Source organism: Sebastes umbrosus, chromosome 18 (assembly GCF_015220745.1).
Source record: "Sebastes umbrosus isolate fSebUmb1 chromosome 18, fSebUmb1.pri, whole genome shotgun sequence".
NCBI classification, from domain to species: domain Eukaryota; kingdom Metazoa; phylum Chordata; class Actinopteri; order Perciformes; family Sebastidae; genus Sebastes; species Sebastes umbrosus.
The window spans coordinates 10,773,552-10,793,668 of NC_051286.1; the positions used below are offsets into that span (position 1 = coordinate 10,773,552).

Here is a 20,117-nt window from a genome sequence, read left to right on the forward strand (position 1 = left end):
GTCACTTGTTTTAATCTGAGTGTTTGATGCCACTGGGACTTGACATTTCTCGCTTAGAACAATACTTTTCCTCTGTAGTGCTTCATGTGGCAGGCTGTCGGATTTCTTAGAGCTTTCTTGAGAAAAGGCTCATGGGAGAACGATGTGGGAAGAGAAGGAGAAAGAGAAGGAGGCTGCCACATGCCTGTCAATACTCCAATCAAAGCCAATTCTCCAGAGACGGTCAGGGGGACGAAGGGAGCATCACTATGACAACCCCCGGACCCCCAAAATCAGTACTTCAAAGGTGGAGAGGCGTCCCATTGAGTGAGTGGGAGACCACCTCCTGCACTCATTTACATCTCATTAGGACATAACTGCCTTTTAACAACGAGGCGTTTAAACAAACATGCACACGTCCCATAATGTGCACATGCGTTGGTATGTGAAGGGAGGGAACCAAACTAGTTTTATTACATACATTAGACACCACCCGTTACCTCAGGTAATCATGCAAACAATCCATGTGACAAGCCACTTCTTTCATTTTGTCCAACCCAATGTACATTTAGTAAACGTCTGCATGGTATGTGTTTCATGTCTTCATTGTTTCTGTTGCGTTCACTTTCCTCAAGCTGCATTAAGAGCAAGTGAGGTATGAATACATATAATTACATATAATGTAATCAGCTGACATGTGTGGCTTGATCTGTCACGAACAGGTGAGACGCCCTTAACACACTCAGTCTTCATTTCATACTAGGTCAACAAAGATCTGTCTAAGGTGAGTCAATGTAAATCAGGAAACGTGCACACACACATACACGCACACATACACACACTTAAGAGGATTGTTTATCGTGTCTGAGATGTCTCACTTTGTTCTGCACATGAAAACACTTCATCTCCTTTGGACCACTGTAGAACTACTAACTCAAATATGCTAGCCCTTCATTCTTTTCAGTATTGTCTTTCTTTTTTGTTAAACCTGATAATTGCATGCTCCTATACTTGATATTTTTATTATCTTTGACATTTGACATACTATACTGGCTGGGAACTTGACTGGAGTTGCAGATTCTGTTTTATAGTTAGAGAAAATGACAATGAATCTCTCTTGAACACTTCAATCTTTAAAGGTGCTTCTTGCGAGATTGGAAGCATTTCTATTGCCTCCCCATGGCTCTCAACATGGCGACGGCTGAGCCGGGGGGCTCGTGGCTAACGGTGCTAACAGGGAAAACAACGGCAACAGAGCTGACAGAGCTAACAGTGTTAACCTGAAGGGGGACTGGAGGGTGGTTGCTACGCTTCCGCAACGGCGTCATCGGGCTGGGCGGCGTTATCAGCTGTAACCGCCATATGTTAGCTATAGCCAGTGGTGCACAATCAAAGGCATGAACATGCACTAAAAGGTACGCACAGCCGGCTGAATGTCAAATGTCAAAGCACGGAGAAGTTTGGATTACAACACACACAGAGGGATAGAGACTTCATTCTCTGCTCAGGTAGACATTACTCCTCTATATCTTTACATAGCACATAATTGTTTGCTGCTTTATTAATGCTCATATAGAGCACCTTTTAGTTTGTCTAATACTCTACTCTTCCCGTTATCTGTATTTAATTCCGGCCATATTCAACTATGCATAACAGCTTCAATTTCACCGTGCATATACTGCACATACAATGTGTTTTGTACATACTGTATATACTGTATCATGTTTACACTACTGACATATCATGGCTGCAATCACTTGTACTGTAGATTATATATATATATATATAGTTACATCCCTTCTATCACTTTATGTGTCTATATGTACTTAGTATTTTGTGTCCAATGACAAGTTGAATCTAATGTAATCAATACCTTCTCCTAATCTATCTTTACACTGCGACTGCAAAAACTACAGTACTACTCTTCTGTTACTGCTGATATCACTATTGCTAGTTTCTAATACTAGCAGTACTACTACAATACAGCTGTACCTTCTCACATCCATATACACTCTGTGTCCACACACACACACACAAACACACAATGCACAAAGAAATGTAGGTCACGCATGTAGTGTCAACAGACGTGACACATCGTGAGGTAAAATTATGAGCGGAACCTGGAGCTGTGAATACCACAGGAGGGTCCAGCAGCGCAGGAGGAAAGAATCACTCATCGCAGAGACAAATGGATCCTTTGCCCACTGATAGCTAAACGCTGTTGGGACAGCCATCTTTCCTGACCACTGACTTCCTGTTTAGGCCAGGGTTCAGCATGATACCATTAAAACGGTGCCAACAACACCACTTCCTGTCAACACAAACATTCAGCTCAAATTTATGGCCTCGGTTTCCCTTCTTCTCGCCTCGAAGGCAAATAAGTACTCCTGTTGGATTGAATGAACTTCTCTTCTCTTCTCTCTTTGACCGCTTCCTAATTCACGTAACTCATGCTAATCTGACTGCAGCGGGCTGACAGGACGGAGCATGTTTGCAGGAAGTGAAACGTTCCATTTTCTTTCTCCTCCAAACTGCACATTGATGATGTCAGGGGTGATATATCGACCTGGTGGGAACCCAACCCTCGAGGAGGAATGCATCTAGACACACACATACATGCACATACACATGCACACACACACACACACACACACACACACACACACACAAACTGAAGGCCTCTCCTGCCGGAGGTGTTGAAATGCTTGTAAGTCTTGAAATGCCAGTTGAGACGCTGAGCTCCCCTTTCACACACACCGTGCAGCCAGAGACAAGAGAGCTGACAAATGGATGCGTTGAAACATATTAACCATCTCCCTTTGTGAGCGGACAAACATGTAATCTGGCTAATGACCCCTGAGGATCAAAACAAATGCAGGGAGATAAAGACGGGGAGAGGAAGGAGGAGGGGAATGCTAAAAAGAGCTCATTGACCTCCAGGAGGGCTTTGCAGGGTTCAAAAGGGCCAAGGGCTTCTTTCTGCTCTCCTCTGGGGGGTTACGTGTACGTGAACATAAAGTCAGTGAACAGATTAAATACCTGTTCTTACATGTGTCTGGTGTTTAGGAACATACAGTAGTCGCATTGGTTCTCATGAGTCTGTGTGGGGTGAAAACACAAACTCAAACAAAGACTTTGGGTATCTTCGTCTCCATCGGTGTTCATCACAATAAACAGGTCACTTAGCGGAACGCTATCTCGCTACTTTTCTTCCCCTCAAACCCACATCGACTCTCTCTCTCTCCATCGTGCCGGTAATGTTATGATTATACGAAACGCATTATCTGCTATCTCTCCTTCTATCAAAGCTAACACACAGCTGCACAACCAGTCAGGTGAGGTCACCTGCACAGTCCTTTCAACACAACATCCGTTAACATGTTCACAGAGACTGTGTTGAAATACTCCCGACGCTCAGAGCATGGAAAGTCTAGTACTTCTTTGATATGCACAAAATGAGAACAATGGGGACTAGGGCTGTGCAATATGAGGGATGTGCATTTCAAGAAAAGATACTATTCCAAAATCACTGGGTATTAGTCAATTATTATTCAAATCATCCAATGGAGGATGATAGATAGCTACATAGTTCAATAACTAGTCACAGATAGACAAATAGATAGCAAGATAGTGTTGATCATTTAAGTATGTTTTTGCTAATTAGAGCAGAGTTAATTTAACGGGCTGTGGCTCTCCTGTCTGTGTGACTGACCCCCACATCAGCATCAGTTCAATCAGGCTTCCTTCCCCTGATTCACGAGCCTACAAACTCCCCAAAGCCTCCATCTTTTTTTTTTACAAAGAGCAACAATAGGCCTGTAAAACTGTCAAGGCAAAACAGAATTTATGCACGACACTTTAAACAGTCGGGCCAAACGTTTCTCTCAGGGCGAGTCAGGAGATGTTTTTTGAAATAGGGTCTGTGGGTGCACATTTCATTGTGATACAGCGTCTATAAGTGAGGAGCTTTCTCTTTCATCGAGAGACGGGCCGATCAAACCGGCCGGATCGTGTTGCCGGTGCCCGTGCTGATAATCCATCACCGATATTGATTTCCAGTTGATCGTCGAGGCTCCTAATGATGTTCACCTTCAGGGCCAAGCTCATTGATTCACGGTCGTGCCTTGATCTATAACTGGTAATGTGATCCGTGCAACAACAGTGATGCACAATTACCTCCCATTTTACGCTCCAATGGGAACTGGTGAAAGCTGCGACTGATCAATCCAATGAATAAATAAACAGAAATATGGGACACAGAAAGGACTGCTTTATTGTGAGAAATACATGTTTCGTCCGCTCTCATAATTATCTGTTTCTAATCTATACCCTGACGTCAGCAAAAGGATGAGAAAACGTGCATATCGCTTTCCATCTGAAACTCCCACACAGACAGGATGCCTGGTTACCACCGGCGTGAAACCTCAATGCATTCTTCACCTGGTCTACTGGTAGGTAACTGCATTTCTTCCAGTTAATGTGTCCGGTACTTCCTTAACGGCAAACTCAATGACCGAGATATGATACAGCTGACAGTATGTCCCATTCTAACTGATGAAATATATCCAGCTTTTGTGCCAAATGGGACATTACTGTAATATATTACAGACATATTTCCCATGAGGAGTGTGCCTTTATATCCATTCTCAACGTCTGCTAATGCGACACAGGAAGGATTAACCTGGGTGGAATGGATTGCTCCAAAGATCCTGGCAAAAACATACAGACGCATTACTCAAGTGGAAAAAGTGCTGTTTATGTACTCCATGAATCACCTGAAGTGCCAGTTTAATTGTACAGGTAGACCTGTAGGTGCTTAGACGCCGTTTGGAGGCAAGATCTAACAAGATAGCAGCCGCTTCTTCACACTTCTGGCATCCTTGAAATCCAATATCAAAAAGGGCCAAAATACTTCCTCGACAAGTTTATTCTTCCCAAAATAGACTTGATGGGAAAATATCCCCCAAAATAGACATGGGAAAAAGAGACACCATTTTTTTCCCCGAGCATAGTTGTCATATTGGTTTATATTCAAAATAACTTGAGAAAATGTTTTGTTAGGGTTGTTCACTGAGGAATTGCTATTACTGTTAGATCTCACACAAATTCCTCAGGGATTTGTTGCAACTCGCTCCTGCTTTTCTCTGGAAGGCCAAGTCTCTTGCAAAATCCGGATGAAGTCACCTCTGGCAGCAAACTACAAATACAGAGCTTCTTTTTACCTGAATCATCCTCTGAGGGGCCATGTACAGTCTGATTCTATATGTGTGGGGCGCAAAGCTGAAATTATCTTTCCACTTTTAGACGAGCACCCTTGAGCAATTCTAGGAAGACACTGAATCATCAGAAAATGAAATACAACACCCATGCGTCCTACCTCCATCCATTTTCTTCCACTGATATGGGGGTATTCCTCGAGAGAATCACTATCAGTGCCAATCATAGATAACTGTAAATGTTCTTTAAAAATACTTTTTATTACATTTATCTAGTAATAGTGTTCTGCTTTTGGTTGATGAACCAGGAAGGCCCTTCAGCTCCTCCGGTTTTTCTCTTTTAGCTGTTACACAAAGCAGAACAAAAGGTTTTAGTGATGCTGCTTTCAGCCATTATGCTCCAAGCCACTGGATGAAAATATTGATATTTTTAAACATAAATTAAAAACCCATCTATTTATCTATCTGGCTTTTATGTAGTGTTTTATAATTTGTGCGGTTTTATTATTTATACTTATTCTATTATAATTGTATATATATTTTACTCTGTTATATTTTATTAACATTTTACTACTTTAAGTAACTGTTGATTATTAAGAATTATTTTATTCTTTTTATTTTATTAACATTTTATTACTTTGAGTATCTATTAATCATTGTTAATTTTTTATATTTTATTAAAATGTTACTACTTTGACTGCCTATTGATTATTATTAATTATTTTATTATATTTTATTTTATTAAGATTTTACTACTTTGACTAACTGTTGATTATTATGAATTATTTTATTCTATTTTATAACATTTTACTACTTTTAACATCCTAAGTTTTGTCAATCGCTTGTAAAGCACTTTGAAATACATTTGCTTTGTTCGAAAGGTGCTGCATGAATAAAGTTTGATTGATTGAGTGAGTGATTGATTGATTGATTGATTGATTGAATGATTGATTGATAACTTTCCTAGTGACAAGCAAAACACACGTGACAATATCAATGAAATAAAACATCATCTACATATTTAAAAAAAAAAAAAAAGCATAAAGGGCATTACAAGACGCAAAAAGAAAGCGTTGATCCATGATGTAAAGCTGATGTTTGATTGCTGTTAAGTGGCTTTAGGGATAGAGTTAACGCCTGGTTTAGTTCGGGGTGAGGCGAAGGTGAAGGGGGGATGTGTAGGCTCCACTGTGTTGGGGGGGGGTGGAGGGTTTCGCTGGAGCTGAAATGTAATGATGTGGATCATGGACAAACATGGCCTCTTGTTGGAGTTGGTTTGTTTGAGGAGAAGATGCCACTGTGGAATCTGACCTGACATGATTAAAGAAGAGGAGACTTAATGCTTTCCACAGACCGAGCTGCTGTAGGGAGCTGTTAGCGGGTTAACAAGCTTGTGTTGTCTTGAGCAGGGTCCTATATGGACCATATAGCTGCTGAATTCACACATAAAGCTTTTATATCTGATGTGTTGTTAAAGGTTGGACTGTGCTTGTTCTAAACAGACCTGGATTATTCAGACACTTGAAAATACATGTTGAAATACAAGAATGATGAGCAAGCTATTACCCAATGAGAAGAAGACAAAAACAAGGTTTTTGATTACATGAAAACACATGATTCATTTTTAGTACATTGGTACATTGTGTGACAAATGTCTCACCACTGCAACGTTTATTGTTTCGGTTTTTAATAAACCCATGTGGGCGGCTACTTGTATGTCCACACCAATGCATTTTTTTACTTGCATAAATCAAACAATTTTAATAAGTTCGGCTGTCTCACTCATTCTAGTTGCTCTGGAGAAGAGTGCCTGTTATATGGGTCAAATGTCAACAAAGGATAAAGGATATTAGGGATGGTTTAATATGGAGAAAAATCAAATACCACGATATTTTTGAACAAATACCTAGATATTGATATTGCAGCGACATTGTAGGGTTGACCATTGGTGCTTTTACAAAATATTTACGCATCATTTTGATAAATAATCATCTGTAATGTGGATATAATTACTAAGTGGGTAAAGGCAAATAACAGAACAGTCTGGTAAGTTCAGAGAAACACATCACTTTACTGTAATGCAACCTTTAAAACCAGGAAAAGACAACATTCATGCCATATTACGATATCCTAAATCTAAGACCATATCTAATCACATCACGATATTGATATAATATCGATATATTGCCCAGCCCTACTATTTACCCTACCCTCACGGATATAAATGGGATGGACATAATAATAGAAACACCTGTGCAATACAGTTCAACAGCACCACAAACTGCAGCCGTATACAAATCAACACCTCTCCAAAAACAGTTTCACCAACAGAAGGCAGGATTTATTGCAGGGCCGTTATAATAAACTGGCAACTGAGGGAATATAAAATACAGAGTGTGTGAAATCCTTATAAACGTGGCCACAATCCAGTGAGACAATATACATAAGTTTATGTTTATATGCAAAGCATAAAATTGTCCATTTAACAACATTTATGACTTTGGGCTACATCCATGTGAGAGCAATATAACATATATGCAATGTAACCGAGCTGAACACAAGTTGTCCAGATGAAGCACAGACCAGCTTCAGACGAGTCTATTTGGTATTGTAATCTGTTTCTATCGCTCACTGATTATTTGTTATTTCACGGGTGAGTTGAGGTGATGTGATGACTGTACACACCAGCTGTATACCTCAATGTTTACACTGAAAACAAAACTATGACACCAATAAGAGCCTACGCACGTACAGCCACCACACACACTCAGACAGACACACTTCAAATATTGATGATGTGCGTGCTCTCTAACCTAACACAGCCAGTCCTGATGTCACTGCAGCAGGTTTTACTCACAATAATATGCTTGTGTTTGCACTATCCACTGGGGTGACTTATGAATCTTTTATCAAAACTGGCCTAATTGCTTAACCATCCATGTGCCGGTCCAGGGGTGGTGGTGGGGGGGGGACTGGCATGTCATAAAAACAACAAGCAAAGTCTGCCTTTTCCTCTACGTCTGTCTATTTTCATATGGACTTTATCATCCAAGGTGAGCAGTGGGCGCTTTTATGAGTGTAATTAGCCACATATTCAGCAATAATTCAATGAATATAATAAGTTGTAGACAACTAGAGAGAAGAGAGAGTGTGCATTTGTTTTTCTTTTATGTGGGAAGAGGTTTACGATACGAATACAAATCAGCAATAACCAGACATAACAATCATATCAACATCTGGGCAATTTCAGAGTAAATCAGTGGGTGTGCACTCAACCCTTTTCCCTCGGAGCCGAGACAACAGCATGAAGCCAATATTCTAATATTTATTAATAAGTGTTTGCTCTGCTGGTGCGCAGAAAACAAGCAGCCGTATACAGCTTCCTGTCCTCAGCCTATCTGCAAAAACAACTTTCCCCTTCTGTTCTCACTCCCACTCTCTGCCCTGTTTCACAGCAGAGGAAGCTGCTGCTGCTGCTGCTGTTACTAGAGGGTCAGAGCTGAGCAGCAGTTTGAGAAAAAGTAACAGAGCGGACGGACAAGAGCCTGTGGGGAGTTTTTGACTCCCAAACCATCTCCCCAGTTCCTGGGAGCTGAGTAGCCAGTCCCAGGAAACTCCCTGCTTTTCCTACGCTGTGGACTAAACAGCTGCAGATTCTCACTATTCACTGGCTGAGGTTGTTTTGACTCAACCCCCAACCAAGGGGAAAGAAATCACAATATTTCTACATGCTGAAAAGTGTGTTTCTGGTATTGAATGGTAATGTCACTAAATGTATAAATCTTGGATCTACTGTGATATCAGTTGAAGCTGCAGTGGTTATAATTGGAGCAAATATGATTAAAAAAAAAGAAGTTATTTCTATAAAATGGTCACTTTATCCTGACAGTAGTGCATGAGATTGGTGATCTGAAAGAAATCATGTGCCTCTCATGTGCCTCCGGTGCTCCTAATGACATCTGCAAGATTTCACAGACCGGAGGAAAACAACCAATCAGAGCTGATCTGGAGTCTGCCGTCCAGCTGCCGTCTCTCAGCTGTCAATCACTCACAAACTCCGACTGTAATGTCTACTTCTCACTTCAAATGTTTTCAGAAACATCTTGTAGTGTACTTTTTAGCTGTAAAATGAGAAAGTTTGTGACCCGGACGCCATGTTGAGATCAAGTTGAGGAAATACCAAGCACCGCCCACCAGCCGGAGCAAACCTTCTCATTCTACAGCCTAGTTTGGCTGTTTGATTGGAGTTCGCGAGTGATTGACAGCTGCCTCCGTTGAATGAACAGCCAATAGGAACGCTCTCTCTCTCTCTGAAATGACCTGTGATTGGTCAAAGTCTTCCGTCACGGGCTAGATTTTTTAAAGCCTGAAAACAGAGCCATGAGGAGGTGCAGAAACACTTGAATTACAATATGTTATATATTAAGTATTAAAGGGACTGTTTGTAACTTTTTACACGTATAAATCTACCGGGTCGGTTTCCCATGCGCGCTCGCTTCTGCGCGCTCGCATATGCGCGCTCGCGTGTGGCTATGCTGTTCAGACCGCTCCTCTGCCTGCTTGCCTTCACTCACACAACGTGCGCGTTCTCTCTCCACCTCACGTTCATGCGCGCTCACTCCACACTGCAGAAGAGTTAGTTTAGCTCTGAGAATATCTAGTGAATTTTCAGTGGACGTTTGTGCAGAAATAACTGCTGCAGCTCCTCCAGACAAACAGAGGTTTCCCGTGTCTTGTGAAGTGACGGGGCTCTGCAGCGAGAAACGTTTCCGTCTCTGACCTGGTGCCGGTCTCTCCCTCCCACCGCGGTTGGAGACGATAACGTTTCTTTTCCTGCTTCAGCCCCGGAGGCTGAGGCAGGAAAAGCCAACACTAGGATCAGCATTGATTCATGGAGAGACCTTCGTCTGGTCAGCTAACATTACTGCCAAGCAGCTGAAATATAGAGTGATATTGTGGTTTTAGCTGACGTGTGTCGCTTCACTGTTTTGTGCGATGCTCGTTCATGTCTATGTAGAGCGAGCAAGCGCGAGCCCGACGCTGACTTTCGTTGACTTAACGGCCACAGGTGTCGCTATTAACAAGCATTTCTGAAAGTTACAAACAGTCCCTTTAAGTATTCAATAATTTACAAGCAAATCAAGTTTATTATATTTATTATTATTATTATTATGAATGTTGCTATTATTATTATTATTATTATTATTATTATTATTATTATATGTCTATATTTTATTTATTTATTTTTATTTTTATTTTTATTATTATTTTTTTTCAAATGCTGGTTTTCTCATCTTCTATTGTCTGGCTGAAACATACTGGAAGCTGTCATTCTTCCTGCTCACAGCTGGCCTTCAACTGGAATCCGTTCTGTAAACGTTTTCCCTGAATAAGTCAATATCAAGGACCGTGTGTGTGTGTGTGTGTGTGTGTGTGTGTGTGTGTCAACGCCTGTGCTGCCTGTGCTGCATAATTACAGATGCACCATTCCTCCTAAGCTGTCATTAGAAAAGGGAATGGGAATGACTCCAGGCTTCAAACCACCGACCGCTCGCGGTTACGTAACACATGCTCTCCTCTCTCGCATCCTGTCTTCTCCAGGAGACAGCTGAAAAGTCCCCGGACCTCCAGTTCCTATAGTGTGAGGAAATGTTGCTCCTCACAGCCCGAGGGGGGAGTTTGTTATTTTTTCCAAGGAGGGGGCATTTTTTTTTTCTTTCATTTTTTTGGAAAGAAATCGACTGTGTGTGTTTGTTTTTTTTTTTAGTATGTCTTTGTCTGTCTGGCTCGCTGTGTTTGGGTGATGGTGCGCGTTATGTAGTGCTGCTGTTCTCACAGTGTCCGTGTGAGGGCGCACTGAGCCTCCTTTCATCCAAGAGATGCTGCTGGTGACCAAAGAGACAAAAGAGAAAATGATATGTAGAGCTCTACAGGAGAGCAAAGAGAGGGGCAGGAGTGGAGGAATACATCTCTACACAGCATTTGAAATCAATCATACACAAGGGTGTGCTCATAAGAAGTGATGCTTATGTATAATGATATATTTCATATATCAAAAATCATTATTTTACCACTAGAATTTACAATATGTTGATGTTTTGTTAAATGTTTTGTTAAAAAATATATATATAAATTCACTTTTGAAATACTGCCACTAAGAAAATTGTTTTGAATCAATGTGTAATAAATAAATAAATATATTTGAGGGTCATGTAGTGGAGGAATACATCGCTACACAGCATTGGAAATCAATCACACACAAGGGTGTGCTCATAAGAAGTGATGTATAATGATATATTTCATATATAAAAAAACATTATTTTACTACTAGAATTTACAATATTTTGATGTTTTGTTAAACAAAAATATATATATATATAAATTCGCTTTAAAATACTGCCATTAAGAAACAAATAGTTTTTAATCAATGTGTAAAAAATAAATAAATATGTTGTTGGGTCAAAAATATATATAAAAATTCGCTTTTATAATACTGCCATTAAGAAACAAATTGACTTAATCAATATGTAATAAATAAATAAATATATTCTAGGGTCATGTGTGTGTGTTTGAAAACACTGCCCTTCACTTGGACGGTTGAAGACCTCAGGTCAGCAGCAGCAGCATCCATCCTGCTGCAGTGCCCTTGAGCAACCTGAGCAAGACTTCCAATCACTAACAGCCCCTGGGTTTACATCCACTATAGCTGATCCTGCATGGGTCTGACATCCCCAGTGGAGAGATGGAGGATGGAGGGGAGAGAGAGAAAGACAGTTCAACCTGAGGCTGTCAATATTATATATTGTCTTTCTTTCACTCTTTTTGCTTTCATTCTTGCTCTCAATGTTTAGGCTGTTTTTTCTCGATTCACCTTGAAAGAAACGCTCCCAGCCAGCCAGCCAGCCAGCCAGCTTCAAACCCAAAGCCCGACTGTACCACCCTCCCACCCAGCCAGAGAGGGAGGAGTCAGCTTCTCTCTCTGCAGAACTGAGTGTATAACACTCTGCAGCCAGCCACAATGTGTGTCAGAGGACTGTCTGTGCTCCCTGTAAGTAGATGCCTGCTCCAAATCTGGTGTCTGTATTACTGACTGCGAGATATACGAGGAAAAATCGGTGCGCACATTTATCATCCCAAGTCTGGACAAGGTGAGCATCTTCTCATTCCAGCTGGTTTCAATATTGACATTATTTCATTTTCACATTTTTCACACACATCAGCTGAGTCTCTGTTAGATGTGGTTGTTGTCATTCCATGTGTTTTTTTTTTTATGTAAACATTTTTTTTTGGTGCTTTAATGAAATTTTTTTCTGGCATGTTTGGCGAGGAGTGTGCCAATGCGTCACATTTTACGCACATTTTACGCACGGTATTGTCTTTATTTATTGTAGTATTTATCGACTGTACTATTTATTTATACATTTTAAGGGCTGAGAGAGAGACAGAGAGAGACAGGGTTAAAATGCATTTCATTGCATTTCACTGTACACTGTACTTTTAAATGCATATGACAAATCAACTTGAAACTTGAAACATTCTCCTGTGAGAATAAAAACCCCACAGTGTGGAATTTAGTGGAGCAGACTGTCTGTGTGTCTGTGTGTGGGCTTTTGACTCATGCTCTCTCTCTCTCTCTGCAGCAGAGTGGAGTTTTCAGGTGTGATATATCCTCTTGGGAACCGAGGGAAAAAAGTGTCTTCCAATTTCATTTTTTTGTGTGATTTCCTTAATATTTAGGGTTTAAAGAAAATCTTACAATTTAGACTTCTTTTTCAATTTAATTTTTATTTTTTTTATTTTACAGCATGTAAGCTCTGTAGTGGACCATTTTAATGTTAAAATGATACAAAAAAATGAACAGATTATGGCTGTAGAGTGCATATTAAACCAAAAAATACATTCAACTTGATTGAAAAACTAAAAAAAAATATATAATTTGGGATCATGGTAACACAAACTATAAATTATATTTACAGAAAATGGGTAAATTCCATGTTAATGTAACACCCATAATGCATACATGTATCACTGACATGTATCAGTGATCATTGAGGTTTCCCAAGTAGAAATACAATTTGCCTCAAGCATGCAATATAGTATAGTATGGTAAACAGGAGACCATAACATTGGGATTGTCCCAATGATGCCCAGGATGTTCAAGAGTAGCTCAAAAGAGTAAAAGGGGATGTATGTGGACAAAATGTCCACTATAGGGGACACAAGTCAATGGGCTGGGTCTCAGGAGGATATTAGAGAGTGAAGAGTGGGAATGAAGGAGAGACGCTCTTTCAGTTTGGACACTAAAGTGTCTTTTTCTGTTTCCTTTCCAGGTTTTTTTCGCCTGTTGGATAAAAAAAATGCCCACGATTGTAAAAAACTCCGATTTGGAGTTTGACTCCTTACAACCGTGTTTCTACCCGGATGAGGACGACTTCTACTTCTGTGGTCCCGACTCTGCGCCACCAGGAGAGGACATCTGGAAGAAATTCGAGTTGTTGCCCACTCCGCCTCTCTCTCCGAGCCGAGCCGCGCTACCTGGAGAGCCGGCAGCAGAGCCTCCTCTTCTGGGCTTCGGCCTGGGAGACCCGCTGGACTGGGCTTCGGAGCTGCTGCTGCTGCCGGAGGACGATATCTGGGGGGCGTCCGACGATGGAGACCTGTTCGGCGGCTCCGCTTTGGATACTAACCCGGACAACATCATCATCCAGGACTGTATGTGGAGCGGCTTCTCCGCCAGGGAGAAGCTGGAGAGGGTGGTGACGGAGAAACTCGGCAAGGCGATTTCCATTTCTACTGGAGCCACCACCAGCAGGAGCGTGTGCGTAAAGCTGCCGGAGGTTGTGAGCTGCAGCTCGGCGTCAGAGTGCGTGGACCCCACGGTAGTCTTCCCTTTCCCGGTGAACAACAAGAAGAACAGCAGCAGGGACTCAACCGAGACTGTAAACACACCCACAACCCACGGGAGCGCTCCCAGTGACTCCGGTAAGAATCTTTTTTTTTTATATATACTTTATTTTCCCCCCTTTTTCATATATGCAATCCAGTTTGTACATTACAACAGTCTATAAACCAACTTTTAAGTAAGCTGAGCATCAAGTACACTAGTGAAAACAACCTCAACATTCAAAACCAAAGCAAAACCAGGAAAAGAAATAACAATAATAATAATAATAATAAAAAAAGAAAGCTTTTGTTTCCTTTTTATATATGAAATTATGGTGCCAAGAAAAAAACACACCAAAATATCACAATATTATGAATACTATTATGTTTATTAGCCTTTTTTATTGTTGTTGTTGTCATTAATATTATCATTATCATCATTATTATTGTTATTGTTGGAGTGGCTGGAGCTTGTTCATATGACTGGCCCTGAATCGGATTATCTCGTTACATTCCACGCACACACACACACACACACACACACACACACTGGAGTAGTGACACAGTGAACGAGGTTTATGTAATCAGCAGGCTCTTCATCCGGCAGATGGCAGTAAAATGGGGAATTGTGTGCCTTCCTGAACTCAGTTGGCATCCGAGCCCAAACAAAAAGACACCACACACACACTCACTCACTCACTCACTCACTGCCTGACTGACTGACTGCAGCCGGCTGTAGGAGGTAGAAGATGAAAAGGTGTTCAATAATGTGATGAGCTGATAAAGTGTCTGGTAAAGGCTTTCATTACGCATGGATTAGGGGACAATTTGCGCACACAGTGGGTGAGAAATTGGCACTTGTTTTTTGGACAGACTGTACTGCCTTGAGTTCAGCATGATGACTAAAATTAGCCCCAAGAAGAAGAAGAACAGGAGTCACACTATAATAGCACAAAGGAGGATGAAGACAACCACAACAAAACAGGAATATAGATTGACCTGATTCTTTTGAGGTATGAAGTCGGAAGTGTTTAGATGGGAAATGAGTGCTGTGTGTGTGTTTAATCGCCCTAAGACTTCATCTCCCATCTATTACCGCCTACGAGCTCCCTAAACAAACACTCACGAGCCCTTATCAGCGTGTTTTCGCTGTGAAACAGCAGTACAAAGGCCTCCAGCTTGGCACAGAAGGGTAGACCCAGCCAGCCTTTGCCAAACACCTCCTCCACCGCGAAGAAAAGAGGCCGGAGCGGAGGAGGGCCCTGGCTGTTTCTTTTTTTTCTTCTTCCTTTTTTTTTTAGGGGGGTGACAGCTTTGAACGAGCGCTCCATCTCGACAGCTGTCTCCCTGGCGCCGCTCCAGCTCGGAGGCTTAAAGGGCGGTGATCCGATCGCCTGCCGCCTCGCCGCCCTGCACGCAGTAACCGCTCCAATGCGCTTCCGCCGCTCGCAGCGTCGAGACGCGTTCCTCTTTGTGTGTGAAGCAAGCGTTATTAGATACAGATACAGATACAGATAGCTTTATTTATCCCCGAACGGCAATTCAGTTTCTGCAGTCCACCGAGACATATACACATTCATACTGCACAATCATCAATGACAGAGGGAACACAGTATAGGTGGCATATGGGGAGGTGCAAGATCAATAAAAGTACAAGAATAACAATATTCACAATAAAAAAAACAATAAATACAAGAACGAGATAAAAAGAATAAAGTGCCAAGAGTATTGCACATTGCAAATTATATCCACATTACCTTCTCATCAAAGACACACAGACTTTAGACAGGGCACAATGTAGTTAGGCCAGTATTCAGTTGTACAGCTGTGAGACAATGGCTGTGAGAGAAGTGGCTATTTTATCCCCCCCAGGCAGAAATGTTGTTGTACTCCTCCTATTTATACTCTCTTCAGCTCCAATAAAATGAGCTGTTCCATTCTGAGTGAAACACCAAACAACAAAAAATCCCAGCTTCACATGTGGCAAAGCCAGCCACGCCCCCTCATCCACCCAGCTGTGCCCGGCTTTGTTTTGATGCTGGTGCCAGATTGGGTGTGTGTGTGTGTTCAGTGAGTGTGTTGAGACAGCATCCCGGTGCAGCGGTGTCTGAAGTGGGTTACTGTAAAGCTGTAAAATGCCACACTCTTCAGATGCTCCTGAGCTGATAATGAGAGCCATTATCACAAAAGGCATTTTTAACCGGGCCTCACACTCTCTGCCTCGCCATTGCCCACTTCCTCTCATCTTCAAAAGGCGCCGGTTCGTGATAAGCCTCAGCTGCTCTCAGCTCCATTCCCAGCACAGGTATTAAAAACCGAAAAGCTCAGCTGGAATAAGATTTCTTTTTTTTTTACCTCATCAGAGGTCAAAGTTAAGGTGAAGTTCTTAATGGCTCACCGAGGCTGCACTGATAGACTGAAACTGTCTACGGTCTAACCGGAGAAGATTAGGAGAAGTTTTTGAAGGAGGGATAGAGAATGAAAGGCAGAGATCCAGCCTGTCTGCTCGGCGGCGCTGAGACTGAACGTGTCAACGCCTGCAGAGTAGATTAGTGGAGCAGTGACTGACACTAAGCATTAAGAGGCTTCTGCTTAAGCAAACAGCGTTGAGCAAAAACTCCCACACACACACTCTCACATTCATACCTGTCACCTGCTGGCACATAGATGACATAGTGGGAATGCTTGGTGTGTCGGAGCGATTAAGTCACTCACATTCTCTTTTTTCTTTTCCCAGAAGAGGAAGATGACGAAGAAGACGACGACGACGAAGAAGACGAAGAAGAAGAAGAAGAAGAAGAAGACGAGGAGGAGGATGATGATGACGAGGAAGAGGAGGAAGAGATTGATGTGGTGACGGTAGAGAAGAGGCGATCCACAATCAGCAAGGCGTCACCAATGGCGACGGGTACGGTTACTATATCTGTGCATCCCAAGAGCCAAGAGGCGAGAGGGTCCGGCGTGGTGAGCCGGTTCGTCAGCAGAGCTCCTCAGGAGCTGATCCTGAAGAGGAGCTCGGTCCACCAGCAGCAACACAACTACGCAGCGCCCTCGCCGTACGCTTCGGACGACGACCCCGCCCCGCCGCCAAAGAAGCAGAGGACATCAGACGCCCCCCGACCTCCCACCAGAACCATCTCGTCGTCCTCCTCGTCGTCCTCCACGTCCTGCAGCTCGGTCACCAGCACGTCGGGGCCGCGCAGCAAGCGCAGCGCCAGCGGGGACAGCAGCCCGCGCGGCAGCTCCGACTCGGAGGACAGCGAGCGTCGGCGCAACCACAACATCCTGGAGCGCCAGCGCCGCAACGACCTGCGCTCCAGCTTCCTGACGCTGCGCGACCACGTGCCGGAGCTGGCGCACAACGAGAAGGCGGCCAAGGTGCTGATCCTGAAGAAGGCCACAGAGTACGTGAGCTCGCTGGAGACGGAGGAGACGAGGCTGCAGCAGGAGAAGGACAGGCTCCAAGCCCGCCGGCAGCAGCTGATGCGCAGGCTGGAGCAGGCTAGGACTCGCTAACAGACAACCACTACAACACGGAAACACTCACATACACCCTGGATGACCCCCACTACCCACAACTCCACCTCCACCTCAGTCTGAAACACAACTAGATGCACACACACATAGGCCTATACAGCTAAGCACAAACACATAGGCCTGCATATCTGTCGCGCACACACACAAACATCTCAGAGGACGTTTATCTCCAGACACACACACCTGGAGGAAAAGGGACAGGGGTCGCCCGGGGGGATGCTCGGACTTTCACTGCCGCCACTTTTTTTGCACATTTGTTGACGTTAAGAATGTTTAGGGTTTACTTTTTCAATCCAGTCACATTGAGGAAAGATAAAAAAAGAGAAAAGAATGAGGAAGAAGAGAGGACACACCTTGTTTTGTCTTCCCTTCCTCTGGTTTTTTATATCATTTGTATTTTTTTTGTACTCACTGTGACACCAGCCTGGAATCAGGTGATTCCCACAGGGATGGGTGTAAGAGGGCACTTTGCTTGGAGAGTTCACGTACAAGACGCAGTGCACACTTACTTTGCCTTCACCACTGCAACAAAACTGAAGAGACTATATATATGACGACTGAGGGTCACACAAGCAATGCCACTACAGGTTCTCTTTCTTCTCTCACTCCTCTCTCACACTGGTGCTCAAACCAAGTCAGTGGATGTATAACTGTGCACCTTGCTAGCCGACACTTTTGTATATAACAATAGTGTACAGACAAAAATAAACTCAGATCTGCCTTGTTTTGTAATACATTTTGTCCTTGTTTTTTTATATATACATGTCAGGAAGCTGCCAATAACTAGACTGGAAGTTTATATACCTTTAAAAAGTACTGTAAGGCCTCGATTTTTGAGAGTCATGAAACTTTGTAATATAACAATATATTGTTTTCTTCTCTTTTTTCTTTGTATTGTATCATATTACTAATTCTACACACCTTTATGCTTTTAGTGTGAACCTGATACATACTAAATTTGATACTTATATTTTCGTATGAAAATGAGTTCTCGGTAGATATCACTTTATCTCTTTTTTTTTTTCTTCTATCTCAAATAATTCTTTTGTACAGCAAATGTGTTTTATCCTCATGTACCTGGCCTTTTTTTCTTTACTCCTCTTTTGTTTATATTTGTAACTATCGGGTGCATAGAACTGGGTAAACGGATATAAGATGTTTGTTTTTTTCACTTTTAAAATGTACATTTAGTGCTGCAACTCATAGCACTTTGAAATACCTCATTTTGAAAAATAAATAGACATCATGAAATCCTCATCTTCGCCTTTGTGGATGTTTTTTTATTGTTGAAACTGTGAGCGTCACCTTTGAACCCTTCGCCCTTTCATATCTGTTTATTTTTCTATTTGCCTCTACATTTCCGTATTTGTTTTGCCGCTCTCAAAGACTCATCCTGACAAAGAAATAAAGAGTGTCTTCTGTCTCAGCACCCTGCGGCTGCCTCCCCCTCTGTAGCCTCTCACACCCACCCACACACACACACCTACGCACACACACTTCAAGTGCACCGGAGCACACACTCTCTCTGTTTCCCTCTCTCACCGACACAGCCCTTCCTACCACATTGTTCAGGCTGTTGCCATGGAAACTGGAGCAGCTGCTGAGTGGCAGACACCGAGAGTGAGTCTTTTATTTGTCTGTTAGTAGTCTGTGTATTTCTGCCTGCTGCATGTGTGCGTGTGTGTGTGTGTGTGTGTGTGTGCGTATGAATGCAAATGTCTGTATGTGTGTCTACCTTTTGTCCCGGTCTGTGTGTGGCCCGGGCGCCTGATATCTGCGGCGTTGTGCGCTGCCTGCCACGGTGCCAGGACAAGGCTGGATACTGTTTACCAACATCAGCCACATGGCTCTGGCCTCCTCCTCCTCCTCCCTTACCTCCTCCTCTTCCTCCCCTCTTTCCTCCTTTCCTCTGTGCCTCCAGTGCCGGGCCTTAGCCCAAATATGTGCCACTCAGGAGTCTGGCCAGGCGTTCTCTGGAGATGGCTGAAAGAGAAATCTGTTGCCACGGTCTGAGTAGCCATTCAGCGCGACAGTGTGTTCACAGAGGGAAGGAGAAAGAGACTTGCCGAGAAGGGAATTAACAGGACATAAAAACACACATTGTTGATGACTTTGATTAATCCTTTTTTTACCTAAGAAAGCACCATACGACAGGGTTTCGTCTTCTTCAGCTAAAACGATATATATTACTTAGAGGACGCTTTACAGTAGAATCAAACACTCCAATCTTTACTATTTCAGTGCCATTTAACTGCTTAAGACCCCATTCATCCACAGGAGCAGGACCCAAACCATCCAGAGGTATGTTCACTATGCGAGAGACAGCGCTATATGAAGACTGATGACTTTGTTTTAGAGCTGAGACAGCCCGAGACTGAGTCTCTCGGTGGGGGAGTGGAACTGGTGGATTACATAACAGGAGTCTGGTGGGTCTGGTGTCTTTGTGCGCACTTACTGTGCATGTATATGTGTGTGTGTGTGTGTGGGACAGGATCTAGTGTC

General features: G+C 42.7%; 1 protein-coding gene across 1 annotated transcript; it reads left to right on the forward strand.

Annotated features, from left to right (window-relative positions):
* Positions 1-12,189: 12,189 nt before the first annotated feature.
* Positions 12,190-18,872, forward strand: mycn (MYCN proto-oncogene, bHLH transcription factor). Its single transcript, XM_037750038.1, has 3 exons — positions 12,190-12,343; positions 13,526-14,177; positions 16,816-18,872. Exons 2-3 carry the CDS (start codon positions 13,553-13,555, stop codon positions 17,592-17,594), a joined length of 1,404 nt encoding a protein of 467 aa, XP_037605966.1. The 5' UTR covers positions 12,190-12,343; positions 13,526-13,552; the 3' UTR covers positions 17,595-18,872.
* The last annotated feature ends 1,245 nt before the right edge of the window (positions 18,873-20,117 follow it).

What these genes read in the sequence shown, in the direction of transcription:
- mycn (XM_037750038.1), top strand. Translation starts at nt 13,553, where the DNA reads ATGCCCACGATTGTAAAAAACTCCGATTTGGAGTTTGACTCCTTACAA. An exon ending in GAGCGCTCCCAGTGACTCCG is followed by an intron (nt 14,178 to 16,815) that starts GTAAGAATCTTT and finishes TTCTTTTCCCAG; the next exon opens with AAGAGGAAGATGACGAAGAA.